At 34.9% G+C, this 22,829-nt stretch overlaps 1 protein-coding gene across 1 annotated transcript; it reads left to right on the top strand.

Moving 5' to 3' along the window:
• Positions 1-1,300: 1,300 nt before the first annotated feature.
• Positions 1,301-21,940, top strand: LOC147760000 (uncharacterized). Its single transcript, XM_086996214.1, has 8 exons — positions 1,301-1,497; positions 1,653-1,701; positions 2,229-2,914; positions 3,251-3,427; positions 3,726-3,914; positions 14,380-14,628; positions 14,987-15,709; positions 16,081-21,940. The coding sequence occupies exons 1-8, from the start codon at positions 1,477-1,479 to the stop codon at positions 16,462-16,464; spliced, it is 2,478 nt and encodes an 825-aa protein (XP_086852340.1). The 5' UTR covers positions 1,301-1,476; the 3' UTR covers positions 16,465-21,940.
• Positions 21,941-22,829: the final 889 nt, after the last annotated feature.

The raw sequence follows: 22,829 nt of genomic DNA, 5'->3' as shown, positions 1-22,829 counted from the left end.
GGATAGACGCAATCCATACTTATGCGCAACAGCAAAACATGAGTGAAGATGGGGTATTGTCCCCCCGAATAATCATTGCTTGCACGCATAAAGACAAATACCTGGAAAATGTTCCCAAAGAGAAGGTAGGCATTAGTACTAAAACAAACAAACAAACAAACAAAAAATAATAAATAAAATTAAACTGCTCTGAATAAGTAATTATGACAATTGACTGATAAAATATGTGGTTGAAGCTTGCAGTATGTTGAAAAACATTCTCCCATTCTCTTACAGCACGAAGAAGAAATAAATGCGTACTTTAATAAAATGCGGCAGCATATACAACAGAAGAGAAGTGGTGTGCATGTTGATCCTCGTTTCTTTGCAATTGACAACACATGTCAAGATGAAGATCAAGAAATATCTGATCTCCGTCGATATATTATGAAAATTGCTGAAAGCCAAAAATCTTGGGGAGAGAAGAATCCAATAAGATGGATTAGATTAGAAGAAGATCTTCAGCTGCGACGAGCACCCGAGAAACGAGGAAAAAGGTGGATAAGGTATGAAGAGCTGCAAAATTTAGCTCTTAAAGTTGGAATGCAGGATGCCATTGAGCTGAAGTCATTCCTCCAGTTCCATCATGACAATGGAGATCTTATGCATTTTCAGACTGATGATCTTTCAGACACTGTCATTTTGAATCCATCATGGCTGATAGACGCATTCAGGTCTATTATAGCAGTTGATAAACACCATGTCAAAGCCAAAGGGACTCCGTATTGGTCTGCATTAAAGAGGGGCATCTTAGATGAAAGACTCTTGGATGAGCTATGGGGAGATGACAGTGAATTGAAGTCCATTGTAATCAGTGTTATGGTACAATTCAACATCCTTTTGCAACAGGATGTCAAGCCAGGTACAACAGAAAAGCCTACTTCTCGACAGTTCTATGTGCCCAGCTTACTTCAGGTATGCAAGAATCCAGAATCTGGGGTTGGCAGTGAAGGAACACTATTCATACAAGGGAAAGATAACTTTATGCCACATGTGCTTTTCAACCGGCTTACAGTGAAGTTAGTCCAAAATGGCACATCTGCAGGTAGGAAAGGATTAAGAAGAAGAGGTGACTTTTTTCTCTTTCAAAATGAGTTGTACTACGATTATGCTGTATATGTAATCGATCCACTCAGAAGAGCTCGTTGTGCTTTGAGAAAGTCACCAAAATCCTCTTCCATCAAACTGATTCCCTTATATCCCCCAACGACAAAGTTTGACAGAACAATCCGAGGGGCATATGCTAAGTGGAAGAACCATGTTTCGATGCAAATTCAGCAAGTTAAGCAGACCATCTGCCCACATTTACAGCTAGAATGGTGTGTCAGAAACCCGAGAAAGCCAAAGGTCAGAGAGGAGCTGATGGCAATTGATCCAAAGGAAACTGATCACACAGCATGAGGGCTACCTGAGGATTCAGTGTACAGACTATGGTTTATGCCAGACTCAAGTGAGAAGGTAAGTCATGTAAATATATAATGGAAGCATGACTCAGTCATAACTTGAACATAAATAGTAAATGTATCTTTGTGAAATACATTTATTTTGTAAATAAATAAATAAATAAATAAATAATCTAAATATCTGATCACTGGGTTTCTTTTATTCAACAGGAGCATGGTGTTACCCCACCTGCCACGACATTACCAAGTGATACTGGAGGTAAATTATCAAAGAACTTTACATACTCGTGAAATATATATTAAAAAAAGAAAGTATTATTAATATATTTATTTTCTGTATCAGTTTGATGTTCTTGAAAATTCCTTGATACCTTGTTTTATTACAGTTGGATTTTCTGATGTTTAATTTCATTTGTTTGTTGCTTTTCTTCCAGTTCGCTGTATTTTTATGTACAGACACATAATTAATAATTTTTTTCCATTTTCATTTCTGCTATCTTCTATGCCATTGATGTGAAGATATTGATAATCCTAACATCAGGGATATGCAGGGGCAATTAGGATTTTCAATATACTTGGGGGTTGGGCTGTCCCTGAAGGTGGTTTATACTAATTTTTTTCACATTGGAATTTTTTTTATAATTGTCCCAGAAAATAGCAGCGAGGAAGTTGAAATATTAATATATTGAATCTGTAGATTTTTGTTCGGATAGATTACAGTTAAATAATGACCAGGAGAAATATAGTTCTATTAATTTGCCATTTCCTTCCAAAACATTGTTATAGGACACAGAGATGGTGGTATGTTACAAGAAGAAAGATTTTTAAAATTACCTGCACCACCCCAGACCAGGCACTCTGCCTCACAAGATAGTGAGAAGATTGGGAGAGATGCTCTCAGAGATACCTACCTTAAGAAATTCTCCATCACTACAGAAGGTGGACATGTTCATCTGAAGGAAGTTGGAGTATTCCTGTTAGTGCCTCCGGAAGCTCTGGCTGAAACTACAGAAATGTTCATAGGTATAAGTTGGAGAGAAGAAGACATGCCACCACTACCACCATGTCAGACTAGAGCAAGTCCAGTTGTTGTCTGCGGACCACATGGCCTGACGTTCAGAAAACCAGTGTACCTGTCATTTTATCACTGCATATCAGGCACAAGTAAAAGAAAGAGGGGAAAGATCTATCCTGAAAATCGAACTCGGAATTCAAGACTGGACAATCCATTTTACGTATGGCAGTCAGAAACTCACTTAAATGCCCCTTGTCAGTGGAAAGTATTGAGCAGTGATTCTGTTGTGTTGACAAACACCAAATGTATCTTAATTGTGAACCAGTTCTGCAAACACAGTTTGTCATGTGACAGTAAGCGTCTTTCTGCCTTGGTGTTTGGGTCATTTCGGCCTCGACCTGCCCCCTTGCTGAAACTGATGGTGTGCTGTGTCAATGACACCCGAGATGAGGTCGAGGTGAGGCTTTATTTTAACCTCAAGTGGGTTTCTTTTTTAAGTTATGGTTATTCCTGACATATTGACATAATATCGGTGCTGTGGATGATTGCAAATAGCTGTGTAAAATTGTAATTGGTCACTGCATTAAGTGCCTTTGTTAATTTTAATTATTTCGAATAATGACGTGCATTCTTTTTTCAATTGTTTATTTGCATTACATAACCCAACATATCATTTTGTTATCATGTGTGTCGCATTTGTTTGTGGAGATCATTTTTTCTCTTTATCATTTGATACCCCTAAAATGTTTTGTTGCTATTGAAGGCTAAATACTTTTTTGTTGTAATGTTGTAGAATGTGACAACTAAAGCTAAGGAATCTCTCCAAATGGAGATGTTAGATCTGGAAAAGAAGTTTCAATTCTTAACTTGTGAGTACAGTGAGAGCAAAGAAAAGGAGTCCTATGATGTCAGCCTTTTGTTGGATGGGTTTGAGACAAAGTGGAACATGCATGAAGATTCTCCTAAAAAGGTTGGTTTTTATGAGTTTTAATTTTCAATGTGTGCAACAAAGATATGTACACTATAATAAGCAGGCCATTTTATGCACTGAAAAAGGTAGGCTTTTATTGCTTATATTTTACAAGGATATTGTGTAACAAAGGTATGCCATATAGGCGTAAAGGGCCTGTAGTGTGATGATTTTGGTAGATTTGTGTGAAAATATCAAAATTAGTTTCTTAGATAATGATAGAGAGAGCTATAATAATAGATAATGATAAAGAGAGTGATAGTAAATAAGTCTTAAAAAAGACCCTTTTGCGTTTTAGGTGATAAAGTATGTGAAATTGCTGAAAAATGAAACAGAACATGTAACATTTGCCCTGAGGCCAAAAATGACAGAGGGACTTGATGTGTTTGATTGCAAGATACACATAAAGCAGGAAGTATCTGAGGATCAGGAAGAGGACATCAAAGTGCTGACATCCACTGAGTTTGACATCCACTGGATGTTGCCAGTAAGTAAGCAGGCAGGGGATTGGGTTACTGTGAAGTGAGGAGACATTATCTTATGTTCAGTGTGATATTGTCTTTGTATGATATCATAGTAACTAAAACATTATACTTTTGTTGCATCTATTGGCAATAATCAACCCCAAGTTTCAGCATAGTAACTATAACATTATATTATTGTTGCATCTATTGGCGAGGTTCAACCCCAAGCTTCACCATAGTAACTATAACATTATACTATTGTTGCATCTATTGGCGAGGTTCAACCCCAAGCTTCACCATAGTAACTATAACATTATACTATTGTTGCATCTATTGGCGAGGTTCAACCCCAAGCTTCACCATAGTAACTATAACATTATACTATTGTTGCATCTATTGACGTGGTTCAACCCCAAGCTTCACCATAGTAACTATAACATTATACTTTTGTTGCATCTATTGACGAGGTTCAACCCCAAGCTTCAGCATCATTCAGGATCTAGATTAGTAATGACTCAAATGCAATGTCTGTAACTGTCTTGTTTCATGTCCACAAATTTAAAGGGACAACAACTCTTCGTATGTAATCAATATTGCACAAAAATACATTGTAAACTGCTCATACAAATATAATATTATTACATTTTACCACAAAAACCGCAGCTATAACAATAAATCTGAAATATGTGCTTGCCATCTGACCATTTGACCACCATAAATGGCTATACTCTGTAATATTCTCTTAAGAGATTTTTACAAAAAAGCAAACTTTTTAGAGAATAAACAGGGACTAACTTTGAATGTAGCAATGGATTCATTAACCATTGGTAAGTATGGAAAAATTGCTGTTTATCCCAGGAAATTATATTTTATATCCCAAATGAAGAGTTGTTATCCCTTTAATGTTAATTGTACCACCAGCGTAGGCACTGGCTGTACACCAGGTTTTAGTCCCAACCTGTCTCACCTGCCTGATCCGCCGCCAAGTTGTCATTACTGCTCCTCCTCCTAGACAATAAAAGCCTGCATACCCGTCTCTTGTTCGGTGCATGGGTCTAGGTGTGTTGCTCATTGCAATGCACCCTTGTCAAAAAATTACACAATGAAATGCTAAATGTCTCCCAAACCGATGAAATTATGGGGAAATTTGTAGATGGCAGTCCGAAAGTTATATTTGGAGATTCCAAATTTGCCCTTAGTCTAGATGACTGGTGCAAAAATTGCTCAAAAGGTGGAAAAAGCATGAAACTTGGCACAAATGTTCTTTGGACTATGCTGATCATTTTCAAGGGTAGTGCCCAAAATTTCAAAGCGTTGCTTAGCAACCGTTGCTAAGGAAGTGATTTACCTTAGTAACAAGCTAATTGGACCTTTCTTGTTAAGTTTAAATGATTTAAGGTAGATCTGCGTTACATGTTCCAACGTTCAAATTTTTTTTTTTTAAATTTTGTTTGAAGAGACACCCAAGTACATTAAAAATTTGCAAAAAAAAATGGGAGTCACCGACCAAATAAGAGAACTAGGCCCAAATATGATACACCCTGCATATCGTACTAGTCCCCATTCAAATCAATGGGAAAATGAATGTTTTTTCACTAAAGCATTATTTTTTATGACTTTCTGACGTTCGAATTAAAAAAAAAATTTTTTTTTTGTGTAAAGAGGCCTCCAAGTACATTTAAATTTTGCCAAAAAAATTGGGGGTCACCGACCAAATAAGAGAACTACGCCAACTTGAAGTGCGTCACACCCTGCGTGACGCACTAATCGGAAGTCCCCATTCAAATCAATGGGAAAATCGGTGTTTTTGCACTAAATTGTTGTTGTTGTTGTTGTTGAAAATAGTTTATTGGCGTTGTTATTTATTTATGAATATAACATGAACGTGACATCGTAAAACACCGTGTTGTCAAGTAAAATGAAGCGTCTGATACAAAGTATCAAATACGGCATTCACGTGCTGCTTGCGGTGCGTTCAGTACACTTTGTTTACACTGACACTGACAAGTCGAGGTCAGAAGTGCACAATTTTTTCTGTATAATATAACACAGTTTCAATTTTGATTAGTGAATTTTCTTCAAGCTGTATGGCCATTTTCTGAACATTTGTATAAGCTACAAAATATTTCTCAGTCCAAATTTCTCTAAGTCCAAATGAGTGGCGTTACTACGCACTTCCGGTTTTCGTCGAAATCTAAGCTGCGCATTCAGGGCGTTCTACCTTAAAACGTACGCAGCCGCTTTGATTGGAATTTACAACACTTATTCTTTACATGACATAGTACCTATGTGCATAATTTGTGAGCTTTAGCTGTCATACTTTTTCTAGTGCCAATTCAAATTGGAAAAGGAGCTATTCCGACGATTTCTTGAAGGGCAAGTCTATGAACGTGCTACAGTTGTCGTATGGAATCATAGTCGACAAATGTTGTCGAAAATCTGTATCGATCATACAGAGTTACAGACAAGTTGATAATGTGTGTTTATCTTATAGACAATTATTTTATTTCCTCAAATTGATAAAACAGACTGAAGTGTCGTTAGAGACGATTGACGATGCGCTGAAATTGCGCAAATCGTCAAACTTTTAATAATGTTTCAAGCCATCAGAACTATCACTATACTATTTTAAGGCATTAAAAACCCAAGTAAACCATTGCAACAGTTGCTTGGCAGCATATTACCCCAGAAACAAGTATTTAACATTAAATATATTTAATAATATATATACAGATATCTCTGTAGCATTTTACATACCCTCCAGTTCCTTCTGTTCCCAGATCTTTCTGTTCCCATTCTACATATACTAACATGTTTCTTAATTATTAAAATAGGTACATAAATAGTGTATGCTTGCACAAACCCAAATACAAATATCTCCGGAGATCTATCAATGACCACACCTAAATTATCTTTAGCGGGGCAAATGATGCACATCCAAACATATTTTACATGTGGACAATCCCAAAAAACGTTCAGAATATTTTCCCTAGCAGTATTGCAAAATTCTCAAATTCATAAGATAAGCATAAGTATTGAATATTCTATGATTTAATCTGAATTGGAGCAACTTCATTTTCTTGTGATCTGTTTCTTAAATGTTAGTTCCCGATTATCAGTACTCAAGGTTTTTAAAAATATGTCTGCCATTCACCTACACCTTTATCTGGTTATATTTTATGGCTTTGGAGGATTTTTTGTGAAAAAATATCTGGATGGTTTGGTAACTTGTTTAATTGAGTCAATTATTTCTTGGATAGCTATGCTCAATTTACTTCCATGGGAAGAGATAGCCATTCAGATGGTAAGCTCTTCTGGATGCTGAATTAGCCTAGAAAGTTAGTGTTAAAGTTGATTTTTTGTTGAGTTCCTCTAGACAGGGGATTTCAAATGTCATTTATAATATCATTGATGTAAAAAAAAAACATTTTTACACCATCTTTTATGGAAAATAGTTTTTGCAATTTCTTTCAATTTTGAGTTTTGACATAATGGTTGTGAAAGAATTTCATCTGGGGTTAAATTGAAATTTTTCCTGAATTTCACTCATAGAACCAATAATCTTTGCCAAAAGGGATAAGAAGTTGCTTTTAGTATTTTTAATCCACCTTTTGTTACTACCGATTCCTGACATTTCGCCGAGAAAAACGCTCTCCACTTACTCTTATTTTCTTCATAAAGAAGTCTTTAAGCCATGTAAAGTTTAGGGCCTTGGTAAAATTTTAATTTGCGGTACCTTTTACCGTCTATTTTTGTAATCAGATGCCATCCTTGCTCATTATGTACAGACACAGATGTGTCTGTACATATTGCCATCACCTGCGTCTGTCGTTGCCGTCGCCATGCACTTTCAGCGTTAACACCATAAGTGGAAGACAGTTTTACTTTTTGGCTTTATATTTACAGAGCTGATGAATATTCATAAAACACAGGTCAAGTTCGAAAATCAGCATGATCAGGCCATTATTGTAGAATTTATGCTGTTTTTTCACTTTTCAGCATATATGCAACACTGTTAACACATTTCAAGGAAAACTGATAGGACTGTTGTCATGAAACTTACAGGAGTAATCAGTCTTACTAAAACGCAGATCAAGTTCGAAAATCGGCATGATCGGGCCACTATTTTAGTAGTTATGCTGTTTTTTCACTTTTCAGCATATATGCAACACTGTGAACACATTTCAAGGAAAACCCATAGGCCTGTTGTCATGAAACTCACAGGAGTAATCAATCTTACTAAAACGCAGGTTAAGTTTGAAAATCAGCATAATCGGACCATTATTTTATAAGTTATGCTGTTTTTTCACATTTCCTCAGATTCAATTTTTAGGCATGTTAACAGTTTCATTATTTAATTAATAAGATAAGTAAAAGTGTTTGTTTGACATTTCCTGCATCTTTACAACATTGTTAGTTGATTTTGTAAAAATGATGGTAAACTTGTTATCGTGTATTGTGTAATAAAGTTTCAAAAATGGAAATAAACTAATATCATTGCAGTTTGTAAGATTCAATCATTCACTATGTTCAGAAACTCAGAATGGAGGAAATTGGACATATGACACCGTTTTATTGATATTTTTCACATCTCATCAATTTTCTTAGTTGATCATATAAAAATGGCAGTAAACTGTTAATTTTGTTTTATGTTAAAAAAGTGTTAAAAATGGAAAAAAAAAACATTTCAGAACAGTGCTGTCTTGTTTACATTTTGGCATTTTCAAGTTGTGACTTTGAAGTTCCATGGGCCTGAAGACCTTTGCTAGTCACATTTTCTGAATATCCATAATACTAATATTTTATTATTAAAAATTGATGGTCATTATGCTGTTAAACATTATGTAATATTGCATCAAAATTTGGAAAAAAAATATTTTGGGCACTGCTCCCATGATGACCATTTAAGAAAAATCATGTCACTTACTGTTCTCAAACTTACAGGAAAGAAACATGGGACTAAAATACAGCTTCAGTAGGCAATGCAGTCTGTTTGGTAATTCTTTCTGCTAGTTAAACAGTTTTTTTTTTTTGTGAAAATTTAATTTTTCACATATTGGCATTTTCAAGGTGTGACTTTGAAGTTCCATGGGCTTGAAGACCCATGCTAGTCACATTTTCTGAAAATCCATGATACGTATATTTTATTATTAAAAATTGACGGTCATTATGCTGTTAACCACTTTGTAATATTGCATCAGAATAGAAGAAAACACAATTTTGGGTGCTGCTGCCATGATGACCATTATGGGAAAACCATGTTACTGATGATTGCCAAACGTTCAGAAAAGAAATACAGGACTAAAATGCAGCCTGAGTTGGAAAAGCAGTCTAATTGGCTTCTTTTTCTGGAAGTTATACATTTTCAAAGTGTGAACTTGAACTGCCATGGACCTGAAGCCTTATGCTTGTTACACATTTTACTTACATTGGTATTACCTGTTGAGCATAATTAAAATTTGATGTTGAATTTGCAGTTTAACATAATGTACTTTTGCATCAGAATTGACAGTAGCCTATTTTGTGCATAGTTATTTCCTGATTTTTGTCTGTACATTTGACAGCTTTGCTGCCTTGTTTTATTTTGTATCTTGTCCCATTCCTGATAAAGTTACATATGATATGCATATTTTTAAGTATTGAGGGAGGGGGGGGGGGCTGGTAGGAGAGTTTATACGTGCACAACGTAAGATGAGAAATACTAAACCACTGTTGACTTTCCTATTATTGAAAGGTTTCTCAGAGACCAGATTTCCAAGATATTTTTCATTTTGTTCAATATTTCACTATTTTTCACATTGTATTTTGTCAGTTTCTATTCTCTACCAAGTAACTTAAGTACACCTGCATGGTTCTATTCTAATTCTTTTTGTTAATCATTGAAGTTCAAAAGTTTCTGTTCACACCCAAAGGCCGTTAGATGCCATATCTTACTTCCACCAAGGCTGCTCCACAACAATATAAGAGTATTCTTGCGAGATAAACATATCTGAATCAGCACTACGGTGCCATGTCATCAAATACCATGTGCTCACTCTGGTTGGACTTGTGCGGAACAGTGGACCCTTGTGGACACATTTGCCAGAAGCTATTCACCTGCCCAAAGTTGCTCCAGTGTCCATGTAGGTGCAAATGTAGAGGCTGACAATGTGCAAGGGCAAAATGCACTGTATATTGCACATACAAGGGAGAAATTAACGTCTTAACTATTGCAAAGTTTTATAAAGATTCGTAAGGTGATAAAAGCATGGAAATGGCTGGTTACTAACTTTGAACATGCTGCCTTAAGTATCTGCAATGGCAATGTTTTTGATCGGATGTGTGTAAACATCACACAATTGTTTCAACTGACTGGATTAAAAGTATGAACATCTTGCTCAAAAGTGTAGTTCTTAGCTAGTATTATAGATTTGCCTTACTTAATAGACTAACGCAACTTTAAATGCTTGTTGCTAGGGTAATATGCTGCCTAGCAATCGTAGCTAAGGTAAATTTGGGTTGTAATTGCCTTAAAATAGTCAAGTGACAGTTCTGATGCCCTGGAACATAGTTATTAGCATTTCTAAACAATTTAAACTGGACAAGAAAGGTCTAATAAGCTTGTTACTAAGGAAATTCACTTCCATAGCAACGGTTGCTAAGCAACGCTTTGAAATTTTGGGCACTGCCCTTGAAAATGATCAGTATAGACCAAAGAACATTTGTGCCAAGTTTCATGCTTTTTCCACATTTTGAGCAATTTGGCCAAAATATAGCACCAATCATCCAGACTACCTTGGATATGATTTTTAACCTTTATTTCAAGGTCAAATGGGTCAAAATTTTCTAAATGTGGGAATTTTTTGCATAAGTTTATTTTTTGTGGTGATTTTCAGAAACTACAGATCTAGCCTATAATATTATGGGCAGGTGTTACACTTAGAGTTATCTTTAATCTTCGTAAGTTTGGGGTCAATCGGTGCGTTTTCATGGGAGAAGCTTTTTAGAAAAAAACAGGGACTAACTTTGAATGTAAAAATGGATTCATTAACCATTGGTTAGTATGAGAAAATTGTTGTTCACTCCAGGAAAATTCATTTTTTGGCCGAAATGAAGAGTTATTATCACTTTAATGTGTGAATTTCTACTGCAATCAGCCTGAAGCCATTTACTAACTAAGTTTTCTGAATATCCCTATACAAAGAGATACATAGAGATATTATTGTACCACCAGCGTTAGCGTTGGCGGTACACATGGTTTTAGTCCCGTCCAGATCGTTCCGCCGGCTCCGCCGACAAGTCATCATTACCGCTTCTCCTCCTAGACGTTAAGGGCCTCCGTACCACCTCTTGGATTTAGGTCACCTATAATCTCAACTCGTTCCATGTAAAATTTGGGCTTTGTTGGTACGGACTGGGGTCTAGGTGTGGCACTCATTGCAATGCACCCTTGTCCAAAAATGGCAAAATTAAATGTTAATTATCTACCCTACGGAATGAATTATGGGAAAATTTTCTACAGACGGCTTTCCAAAAGTCATATGTGTAGATTTCAAAAATGCCCTTGGATTTCACCTTTGACCTTTATTTCAAGGTCAAACGAGCCAAAAATTTCAAAAAAACTCAATTTTTTATGAAAAAAAAATTATTTGCACCGTTATTCAGACACCACAGAGACTTAACCAATAATATTATTGGAAAGTGTTTCCCTTTGGGTCATCTTTCATCTCCGTGAATTTGGGGTCAGTCGGTGCATTTTCACGGGAGTAGCGGCCATAAGATACCAAAACTGAAAACTGTCTCTTATTCGGGAACCGTTAATGCTAGAGACCCATCCTTTTTTGCATTTTTTAGAGCATGTAAAGCCCAACACTGAAAGTGGTCTCCGTTTTTTTGTATTCCATACGGTTTTCGAGTTGCGCTGTATCAAAAAGTACATATTGGTGGTGAAAGCAAAATGTGCAGTACGGTAATGGATAATAAATTTTGAACCCCGGAAAAATAAAACATAAGGATTGGCGAGGCAGACAACTTGTGGTCATATACTGGCAATCTAAATGTGACCTTGAAATTGGCCTTTGACCTACTTTTCATCATGAATTGAACTTTGCAAATTTTGGTTCCCTTTTATCTCCAAAACTGTCAGAGATAGGCCCATAGTTGCTATTGAACTTGAAAAGGAAGTCATATACCGGAAATTTACTGTGACCTTTAATTGACCCTTGACCTACCTCACTATGAACTGAACTTTAATTGTACCATTTTTAGTTATATATATATTTTTTGCATATTTTGAGAATTCTTGTTGATTGCATTCTTTACAGCTTGATAGATAGATAGATAATTTATTCAGTTTTTCAAGGCCTCCGGCCCATAGTGATAATAATAATAATAATAAAGTCCGTGAGAAGTATTAAAGATTATTAATTTTTTGTCAGTGATCTAAAATTTCTTTTCTTAATAAAAAAGCATTAAATATATAAACAGCTAAACTAGATATTAAATTTGTGTTTTTTGTGTTCATTAATCTTAAAAAACTTTCTTTAGTAGGGTTATTCACTGGCAAATATTTTTCTCTTAATTCTGTATATGCTACACATGTCATTAAAAAATGGTATTCGTCTTCAACATCATAAATGTTATGTTACAGATTAAACAGAGTCTATTGCATCTTTCTATACCTTTCCATCTACCGCTCTCAATATTTAGTAGGTGATTTGCGCATCTGAATCTTGCTAGTGAGGTTCTATGTTTTACATTTTTAATGCTTAATAAGTAACACTCCAGTGTTAACGTACTCTTAAATAATGAATAAGTATCCAGTTTGCTGCTCTTACATATGTTACTGTGCCATATTTGGCCAGCATTATCTAGTAATCTTTCTCTGAAAACTTTAATAAATAAAACAGAATTTCCCACACCCTGAGCCTCCCAGACATATCCAAATCCATATCTATATAACAACATTTTAACATCTGTGGCCCAAGTGTGCCTTCCACTTGAATCTAATTTGAATAGCATATCATATACATGAGCAGGATAGCGATCTTCATTCATATGTACAAGCTTTAACCAATATTTAATGCTATTTACCATATAGTTGGTATACAATGGATATCTTCCGCATTCGCCTAGTACAGCTTCCGTCACAGTATTTGAACTAACACCTAGTAAATATCTACAAAATTTTGCTTGGAAGACTTCAATCCTTTCTACTGGTTTATGACCCCATATCTCAGCACCATAGAAAAGAATGGGTGTTATCATTCTATCAAAAAGAAAGAAAGCTTCCTTAAAGGAAATACATGCTTGTTTTTTCAAATATAACTTAATAACAAATAATGCTTTATTGGCTTGGTTGATTTGATGTTGGATAGTTTTACCCCAACCAAGGAAAGCACCAAAAAATGTTCCTAAGTATTTATATGCAGGTACTGCTTCTAATTGTTTGCCCTTGAAAAACCACCTTTCATTTTTCTTTATTTTACCACCTCTCCTAAATACTACTATTTTTGTCTTTTGGACATTTACTAGCATACCATACTGGCTGCAATATTTTTCTAATTGATGGATTTGTTTCTGTAACCCCCCAACAGTGTCTGAAATACATACAATGTCATCAGCATAAAGCAAAGACATGAGATTTGGAAGCGCCTCATTTATGTAAATACCCTGACATCCAGCCTTGTCCAAACTATGATAAAATTCATTTATGAATAATGTAAATAGAAAAGGACTTAACATGCATCCTTGTCGAGTGCCCATGTTACATTTAAAATACTCAGTAAGGCCTAAATTTGTTAGAACACATGATTGCAGTTGGGAATACATAGAGCGTAAAACTGTGACGACATGTCCATTTACACAGTTTTTTGCAAGTACATACCATAATAATTTATGTTGAACACTATCGAAAGCGGCTGAGAAATCTATAAAATACAGTAGCATCTGCCTTTTCTTTGACTTAAGTATTTTTGTACACAGCCTTGCAATGTAAAAATGTGATCGACAGTGGAGTAACCAATTTTATAGGCAGCCTGAGCTTCGATCGTTGTATTATTTTCCACTGCCCAATTATTAAATCTGTTACTCAAAATTTTCATAAATATTTTTCCCGTGACATTCAAAAGCGCAATTCCTCTATAATTTGTTGCCACATTTACATTTCCTTAAGAAAACGCACAGTTCTAAAAACACATATCCATTTCAGTAGATATTTTGCAAAATCCAGTGTCAACTCACAGCGGCTTAAGTACAGTACAGTGTACATTTTCTTTACAGCTTGTCAAGCACAAGATTGGTGGTGGTGTCCCTTTTTTTGTGTGTGTGGGGGTCTATACGCTCACGCTTACTCCAGCTGGTGGTACAATATTCGGAGGCATTATCGCCTCTCTGAACCTCTAGTTATAATTGTTGGTTTTTATGTTGATCATCATAGTCACCACCAGTTGTCTGAAGACTAATGATGCCAATATATTTATTTATTTATTTTATTATTTGTTCTTACAGCATCTGTTTAAAACATCCAGAGAAACCTCTGACTTTGGTGAGTCCAGCCTTATGGGTGGCAAGTCCCTTGTTAAGACCACACAGAAGAAAATGAAATACAGCAATGACGACGATGATGATGACAGCAGTTACCATCATGGCAACCCTTCAACCTCAAAACAGATCAAGTTGACACCCAGCAATACATCCCCTGCTAAAAGAAAAGCTGTTACATCAGCTAAAAAATGGAAGACTTCAGATAATGAAGATGTACGCTCCTTTGAGTTACATGTATTTGTAGGGACTTTTCTTAAGGACAGTAAAGAATTATTTTAAATATTTTTTCACAATCTGATGATTTCATATTTTACAAATGGAATCAGTAAGTGTTATGTATATTGAGAACCTATAATTTGTGCACTTCTATTACCAACAATGTTCAAGGAAAGCTGTGTTACCTATTTTTTCTCTTATAAATAATATTGCACCGAACTATGTACATCAATATTTTCCGCTTTTTGTCTAGATTTGTTCATTTGACAGTGTTGCAGTTTTGTTTGTCTTTAACTCGTGTTCTTCTTCTTTTTTCTGTATTTATTATTGTTTATTATTAATACCATTATTTCAGGACCAACTAAGACGGGGACCAGTCTCTGGCCAGGTATGGGAGAAGCAAGGTGACGCCAACTACCAAACAAGTGACAATTTAGTTCATGAATCCTCACCTTTACCAGTCACTGACCACCGCCTGGAGGAACAAGCTGGCGTCCACTTTGAAACAAGGAGGAAATCAGGCCTTGACTTCCCATCTTTACCCCCACAACAGGACCCTGTGGCTCCTGGGGATCAAGACCATGGTGTTACTGACCCTCAGACCATCAGAAGAACGGGAAGCCAAGCTCTTAACCAGGCCCATGGGGATAATCAGTTAGAAAGTTTACCTATGGCAGTGACACATGAGATTGCTGGGGTTCTAAGGCAGATCCCCGCTAATGCAGGCAACACAAATGTTACCCTCAATTTGCAGCTGGTTAATCAATATTATAACTCAGAAAAGGCATCAATGCCACACATGAAAGAGAACGATGTGACAACATCTTTTCATAAACATATTCCTCCACGTTTGAAAAAACAACTGAATGAGACACTTTCTCAAGATGAAGTATGGGACCAAGTGAAGAAGATGTATGGAATTCCAGATGAAACCCCAAGTCCTCCCGATATTGTGTCTTCTTTGTTGTCTCAAGTAAAGGGTTCTATTGCATCTTTCATCAGTGTGTTGTTAAAGTTCAAAGAATGCCACAGAAAAGGACAGCAAGACATTCCACAAAATTTGATTGATGAAGTCAAGGTAACTGACAATTTGGTCAAATGAAAGAATTAGTTTTTTTTTTTTTTTCAAATTTTACACACAAGCATACAGTATGATATCATGTTTTGGCTTTAGAGATTTTATATATTTGCAAACCTCTGTAGTATTTATTAAGATGCTCCTCAGCAAATCTATATCGTCAAAATCCAAGTGAAATATCGTTAAAATGTATAAAAAGGAAAACTTAATCTATATAATTTATATATTTTTAAACAATTAAAAATTTTTAAAATGCAAAGATCTGCTTGCTTCCAGCAGGGCGCTCTTTCAAAATTGAAGTTTATGATAAGGTGTAAAAATGCACATGTCTACCCAAACTACTTACTTGACTTCTTATATTTCTTTCCTAGGATGGACTTAAGAGTGAAATGGAGTATAAGAAACTTAGACAGAATAAGATTCACTTTGCTGAGGAACTTTATATTGACATTGGAAGTATTTTAGATTACTGTTATCAAGACGACATGGTACCAGATGAGGAGATTACAGTGCTTAAAAATGCTGCCAAGGAAAATCCACGAGATGCCTGTAGAAAGCTGTTTGAAAGACTAATTGCAAGTAACCCTGAAAAACAACCAATCAAATATTTGAAAGATGTCCTCAGAAAGTGCCAACATTGGCATCTGGCAGATGTACTAGAAGTTAGCCACCAGGATGTAGAGGATGAATTACAGAAATATGAAGTTGGAGGTGGTCGGGCTACTTGTGAAGAGCCGTCGGCGATAGGAATTTAAGCTCTCCCACACCTGTTACAGGTGAAAACCGTATTGGAGAACATTAAAACTACATGTGTACAGTGTTTGACAGTATGATTTTTATGCTGTTTGGGTCACCGTTGACTAGGAATCTATGGTGTATTTCCGCCATATTACTTGCATGCTTTAGATATTGTTATCAGATAAATAATGTGACTTTTAGTCCAGGAATTTGGTGAAAAATTGTGCATTTTTTACCTACAAGCATGAAATTTGGCACACTTATGGACAATGAAATTCTAACAAATTTGGATATATGGGCATGTCTGAAAATTCCAAAATGGCAGTCAAATCCAAGATGGCTACCAAAATACCTTTTCAAATTAAAACTTCAAGTACATAGTCTTCTAATGACTTAAAATATCATATAAAGGTTAGAAATCACCATGGTATGAATCCTTTAGGTGTATAAAATCCAAAATGGCCGCCAAAAGTAAAAAAGCAGACCATTTATTCGAGATATCCATTAGAATGGTGAATTCATCAAGCACTTAAAACTACAAGCATAAAATTTGGCACGTTTGTGGAAAATGAAATTCTGAGCAAGTTTGGATGTATGGGCATATCCGAAAATTTAAAAGTGGCCCCCAAATCCAAGATGGCCTCCAAAAAATACGGCTTCTAATTAAAACTTCAAATATATAGTCTTTTAAGGGCTTAAATATCATACAAAGGTTAAAAAACACCAAAGTATGAATTCAGAATCAATATCTGCTTCTTTAGGTGTATTAAATCCAAAATGGCCGCCAATAGTAAAAAGCACTCTACTAATCCAAGATATCCAGCAGAGTGGTGAATTCATCAAAAACTACAAGCATGGCATTTGGTACAGTTGTAAAACAGGATTCCAAGCACTTTTGGATGTATGGGCATGTCTAAAAATTCCAATATATGGCCCCCAAATCCAATATGGCCGACACAAATACCCGTTCAAATTAAAACTTCAAGTATATAATCCTATAATAGCTTAAGATAAAATTTTATGGTTAGACAAGACTATGGTATGCGTGAGGTATCAATATTTGCTTCTTTAGGTGTATAGAAATCCAAAATGGCCTCCAAAATAAGAAAAACAGGCCACTCACAGCAGCAGTATGGTGAATTCATCATGCACTTAAAACTACAAGCATGAAAATTGGCACAATTGTACAGAACAGGATTCTAAGCAATTTTTTATATAGGGACATGTCTGAAAATTCTAATATGCCACTAAAACCCTTTTAAAGTAAAAAGTCTACTTCATAATCTAGCTGACTTAATTACAACAATCTTTACTCTTTTTTGGTTTTTCGCTCCTTTAGTTACATTAAGATCCAAATGACCATAAAAAGTGGAACAGGACTCCTTTTGGTCCAGTTGTGACACCACATGCAGCAATTCTATAAATGTCAAGGATATGAAAATGTCAATTTATTTTCACAAATAAGTTTCAAATTAGCGAAAGTTATTTTATCAAGTAGGTGTTGCACATTTTATGGACGATCAACCTATTACTTTAGTAAATGGACAATATCTCAACAGAGGATAACAGCTAGCTACACTGAAATTTCTACTTATTTGGTTAAATAATTTTCATTCATTAATGTGTGCCTAGCTTAAGTTGTTTTTCCCTCAGCTTTCCCAGAATTTGCCAAAACTATAGCTTCTACATGTAATCCACTTTCCCCAACAAAATACCAAGAGGCATTGGTCATTTTTAACACCAGAGAGCATCAGTTTACATGCATGAGGGTCAATAGGAATATGAAAGTTTGGTAGGGCATATTAGTAGATGTAGGTTACTGGTGTGAACCCTTATAAGACCAGTGTTCCAATGCTTCTGACTCCCCTCACCACAGTTAGCAATTGCACACATAACTACAAACAGATGTGGTAGGAGCTACCTGGTAGATTTTGTAAGCTGGGTAAGTGAATACTCCTCATGGCTTCATTCTGGATTGTCCCACAGAAACAATGATGCCGGAAATCTGATGAATTTTTACCTTTCAAAGTCCATATTGCATTAATTTCTTGGTTTAATCCTCGGAATACACTGTGAATTTTTGAAGCTTTGTATGTATTAACTTTCTGGAGGATTTTAATTCTTTTATTTTCATGTTCAGTTATTTGAAAGTATAAGTTTGTAACTAAACAAGTTGCCAAATGATCAAATGAAAACCAAAGTTTGGCGCCTATCAGTGCTTCTTTTTTAGTGCACGAAGTGTGAAGCCTGCAATGCAACTCTTGGATACAGCACGTATCAACACCTGCCCTCTGTTTGGGGTATTTCTTTGCTTATAAATTTTCACTAAATTCTCGGTAGCCATTACTGCGAATGTACTAAATCCATTTCTTGAAATAAGAAGCTTTTCTAATTTACTTTTGAAGCACAAGATAACATCATAAGATTACCGAGTGCAAATGTGCCCCTGCTTTTAGTACTTTACCAATGCAAAACACCAAATTTTTGAGACCTGTGTGTTTGATTAGCTGTCATTTTTGTTATATTTGTGAGCATTTGATGAAGCGCCATGCACTGATCTAGCTGAAGAATCATAACCAAAAGACAAAATTGGTACACCCCAAGCTTTTTTATATTTGCCTCTTTAAGGCTAAGTTATTCTGGTGTTTCTTTCACATTTTATGGATTTTGCACAATACTTTTTTTCTTAGAAAGGGGGAGTCACTCATGAGTGCTATATAAGTAGATCGCTAACTGGGAATTGATCTAAATGAGAATCCAGAGCAAAAAAAAACAAACTACTTATGTTGGTTTATCAAAAGAAGGACTGTTTTCAGTACATAATAAATGTATCATGCTTGATGGTTTTTTTTAAAACTCTGTAGAATAGCTCCTGCACAGGTAGGAATATGCTGATTATACAGGTAGTTGCAAAGCCCACATGCCTATTCACGAGTGATTACAATTCAATACTTGTGGTCTGCTGACTTTTGGAGGCCATTTTGGAAATTTAAGACCTAAAGTGGCAGATACTGATACTGCATACATACTATGGTATTTTCTAACCATTAGATGATATTTTTATAAAAGACTATACAAATAACTTTCAACTTGAAAGGGTATTTTGGGGGCCATATTGAAATTGACTGAATGTATGCGTCTTTCTTCACTCATAAATTACATAAAGGATCAATTTATAATAGAAAAATTCAATGCATTAAAAAAGCTAAATTTAACAAACTTTGAAAAAAAATGGGAAAATTGGTCAGACATGTTTGAATTTAATTAGCTTCAGCAAAATAATATTTTGCACTTTTTTCTTGTTTAATAATATGTTGTAGTTATGGATGAATACATTGTAGTATCGATCTTTATTATTATTATTATTATTATTATTATTATTACACCTATTGCTCATGAGATTATAAACTTATATTCGTGTGTGTGAGAGAGAGAGTGTGTGTAAGAGAGAGAGTGAGTGTGCAGTGTGCATTTACCATACTTGGGTATATGTGCTTTCTTATACTGAAATTTTTCAATAAAAAAAAAGGAAATTGACTGCCATATTGGAATTTTCAGACATGCCCCTATATCCAACGTTGCTTAGAATCATGTTCTCCACAACTGTGCCAATTTTTATGCTTGTAATTGTAAGTGATTGATGATTTCACCAAACTGCTGCATATTTTGAGTAAGTAGACTGCTTATTTTACTTTTGGAGGCCATTTTGGAATTCTATACACCTGTAGAAGCGGATATTGATAATTCATTCATAGCATGATATTTTCCAGCTATAAAATGATATTTTAAACCATTATAGGACTATATATTAGATTTTTTAATTTAAAAGAGTATTTGTGGTGGCCATATTGGATTTGGCAGCCATACTGGAATATTTAGACATGCCCATATATCCAAAAAGGCTTAGAATTCCATTATCTACAACTGTGGCAAATTTCATGCTTGTAGGTAAAAAACCCACAATTCACTCTTTTTTCTGCACCAAATTCTTGGACTATTTCTATTTCTAGTGATATTGAACAAACCTGCTGAAAATCTACAATGGCACAGTCCATGATGCAATATAGATATTTCCCACATTTTTTACTAAGATCATTATTTGTGCTGTGATACTCATCTGTACTAAAACACATAATGCCATGTGTAGAGGTGTCCTCAAAGAAGTATCTGCTGCTGTTTACCATCATCAGAGCAAGTGTAGACATTCCAGCACTTGTAAATATTTTGCTGAAAACAATGACACATACTTAATTAAGACAATCTAGTAGTTGTAAAGTACTTGTATATATTTAGCTGAAAACAATGATACATACTTAATTCAGACAATCTATTAGTTGTAAAGTACTTGTATATATTTAGCTGAAAACAATGACACATACTTCACCAAGACAATCTAGTAGTTGTAAAGTACTTGTATTTATTTAGCTGACAATAATGACATATATTAAACAAGACAATCTAGTAGTTGTAAAGTACTTGTTTATATTTAGCTGACAAAAATGTCATATATTAAACGAGACAATTTCGTGCCCACTCGGCTGACAGCTATTTAGCGTGAACCCCCAGGGAGTTAGGTTGATCTAGTTTGGATCGATCTTATCTCTGGGAATAGGGTCTAAGACAGTGCTATAGTACATGTTAAGTAGTTGTAATATTGATTTGAAAATACTGACAGTACTTATGGCTCTCTAGTAATTGCAGAAAGCTTCTAGTAAATATTTAGCTGAAAATACTGATAATACTTATTGAGAGCTTCTAGTAAATATTTAGTTGAAAATACTGATAATACTTATTGAGAGCTTCTAGTAAATATTTAGTTGAAAATACTGATAATACTTATTGTGAGCTTCTAGTAAATATTTAGCTGAAAATACTGATAATACTTATTGTGAGCTTCTAGTAAAATTTAGCTGAAAATACCAACAATACTTAAATAAGACACTCCTGTAAAGTACTCGTAAAGTACCAGTAAATATTGGATTGTAAAATACTGACAACAGATAGTTCAATATATATACCTCTCTAAATAACTGATTTAATCTGGGTAAATAGTCCAGTTATTACATTAATCACCTTCACATTCATATCTTTTGACATGCGTGCTTATTTCAATATATAAATAGTACACCAGTGTATGTCTCCTTTTCCTTTTTATGTACAGACACTGTCTGGATATTTAGGCATCACCTGTATTTGCTGCTGCTATTTAGTGTTGCCTTGCTGCACTTTCTTCATTTACATTATAAATACACGGGGAATTCAAAGTTCCTTCAGATGTTAGTGCAGATTGAATTTAACCACAGTGAAAAGAATTGTGAGCTGTTTGTTAATTATCTGAAGTATCACAACAAGGTCAATTTGTAAACAACGAACTGAAAAACTGACAATACTGTATACTTAATGAAATGAACATCCGTCTTTCAAAAACTTATATTTGTGGGTTATTTTTTTACATGACCTATACATACATATATATATATATGAAAAATTTCATCATATTCATCGTGTAAAATCTTTGATCTTGTTGTATGTTCATTTCAGTACAAATAAAAAGTTGGAAAAAAATCACCTGTTTTTTATACCCTTCCATGAACAGGCATCATTTTTACGTACAGATGTGTCTGTAAATATTGCCATCACCTTAAGTCTGTCGTCGCCGTTGCCGTGTACTTTCAGTGTAAACACAATAAGTGGAAGACTGTTTTACCTTTTGGCTTTATATTTAGAGCTGATGAATATTCATAAAAGACGGGTCAAGTTCAAAACTCAGCATGAACAGACCTTTATTGTAGAAGTTTTTTCACTTTTCAGCATATATGCAACACTGTAAACACATTTCAAGGAAAACCGATAGGCCTGTTGTCATGTAACTCACAGGAGTAATCAATCTTACAAAAACGCAGGTCAAGTTCGAAAATCGGCATGATTAGGCTACTATTTTAGTAGTTATACTGTTTTGTTTTTTTTTCATTTTTCAGCATATATGCAGCACTTAGCACAATATAAAAAAAAAAGAAAGGCCAATTGTCATTAAACCCACAGGAGTGGTCAAACTTACTAAAATGCAGGTTGAGTTCAAAATTTAGCAGAATCAGGCCATTATTTTAGAAGTTATGCTGTTTTTTCACATTTTCCTCAGATTCAATTCTAAGGCATGTTAACAGTCTCATTATTTAACTAATAAGGTACGTAAAAGTGTTTGTTTGACATTTCCTGTATCTTAACAACATTGTTAGTTGATTATGTAAAAATGATGGTAAACTTGTTATCGTGTATTGTGTAATAAAGTTTCAAAAATGGAAATAAACTCATATCGTTGCAGTTTGTCAGATTCAATCATTCAGTATGTTCAGAATCTCAGAATGGAGGAAATTGGACATTT

The sequence above is a fragment of the Lingula anatina genome, chromosome 9 (genome assembly GCF_051362555.1).
Source record: "Lingula anatina isolate TDL-2025a chromosome 9, LinAna3.0, whole genome shotgun sequence".
Lineage (NCBI taxonomy): Eukaryota > Metazoa > Brachiopoda > Lingulata > Lingulida > Lingulidae > Lingula > Lingula anatina.
The sequence above is the reverse complement of the archived record's forward strand: the minus strand, read 5'-3'. Positions and strand labels throughout refer to the sequence as shown.

Coding starts and splice junctions, on each gene's coding strand:
- LOC147760000 (XM_086996214.1), top strand. CDS start 1,477: ATGCCAGACTCAAGTGAGAAG. Junction 1,498..1,652: donor TGCCAGACTCAAGTGAGAAG/GTAAGTCATGTA, acceptor TTTATTCAACAG/GAGCATGGTGTTACCCCACC. Junction 3,428..3,725: donor ATGAAGATTCTCCTAAAAAG/GTTGGTTTTTAT, acceptor TTTGCGTTTTAG/GTGATAAAGTATGTGAAATT.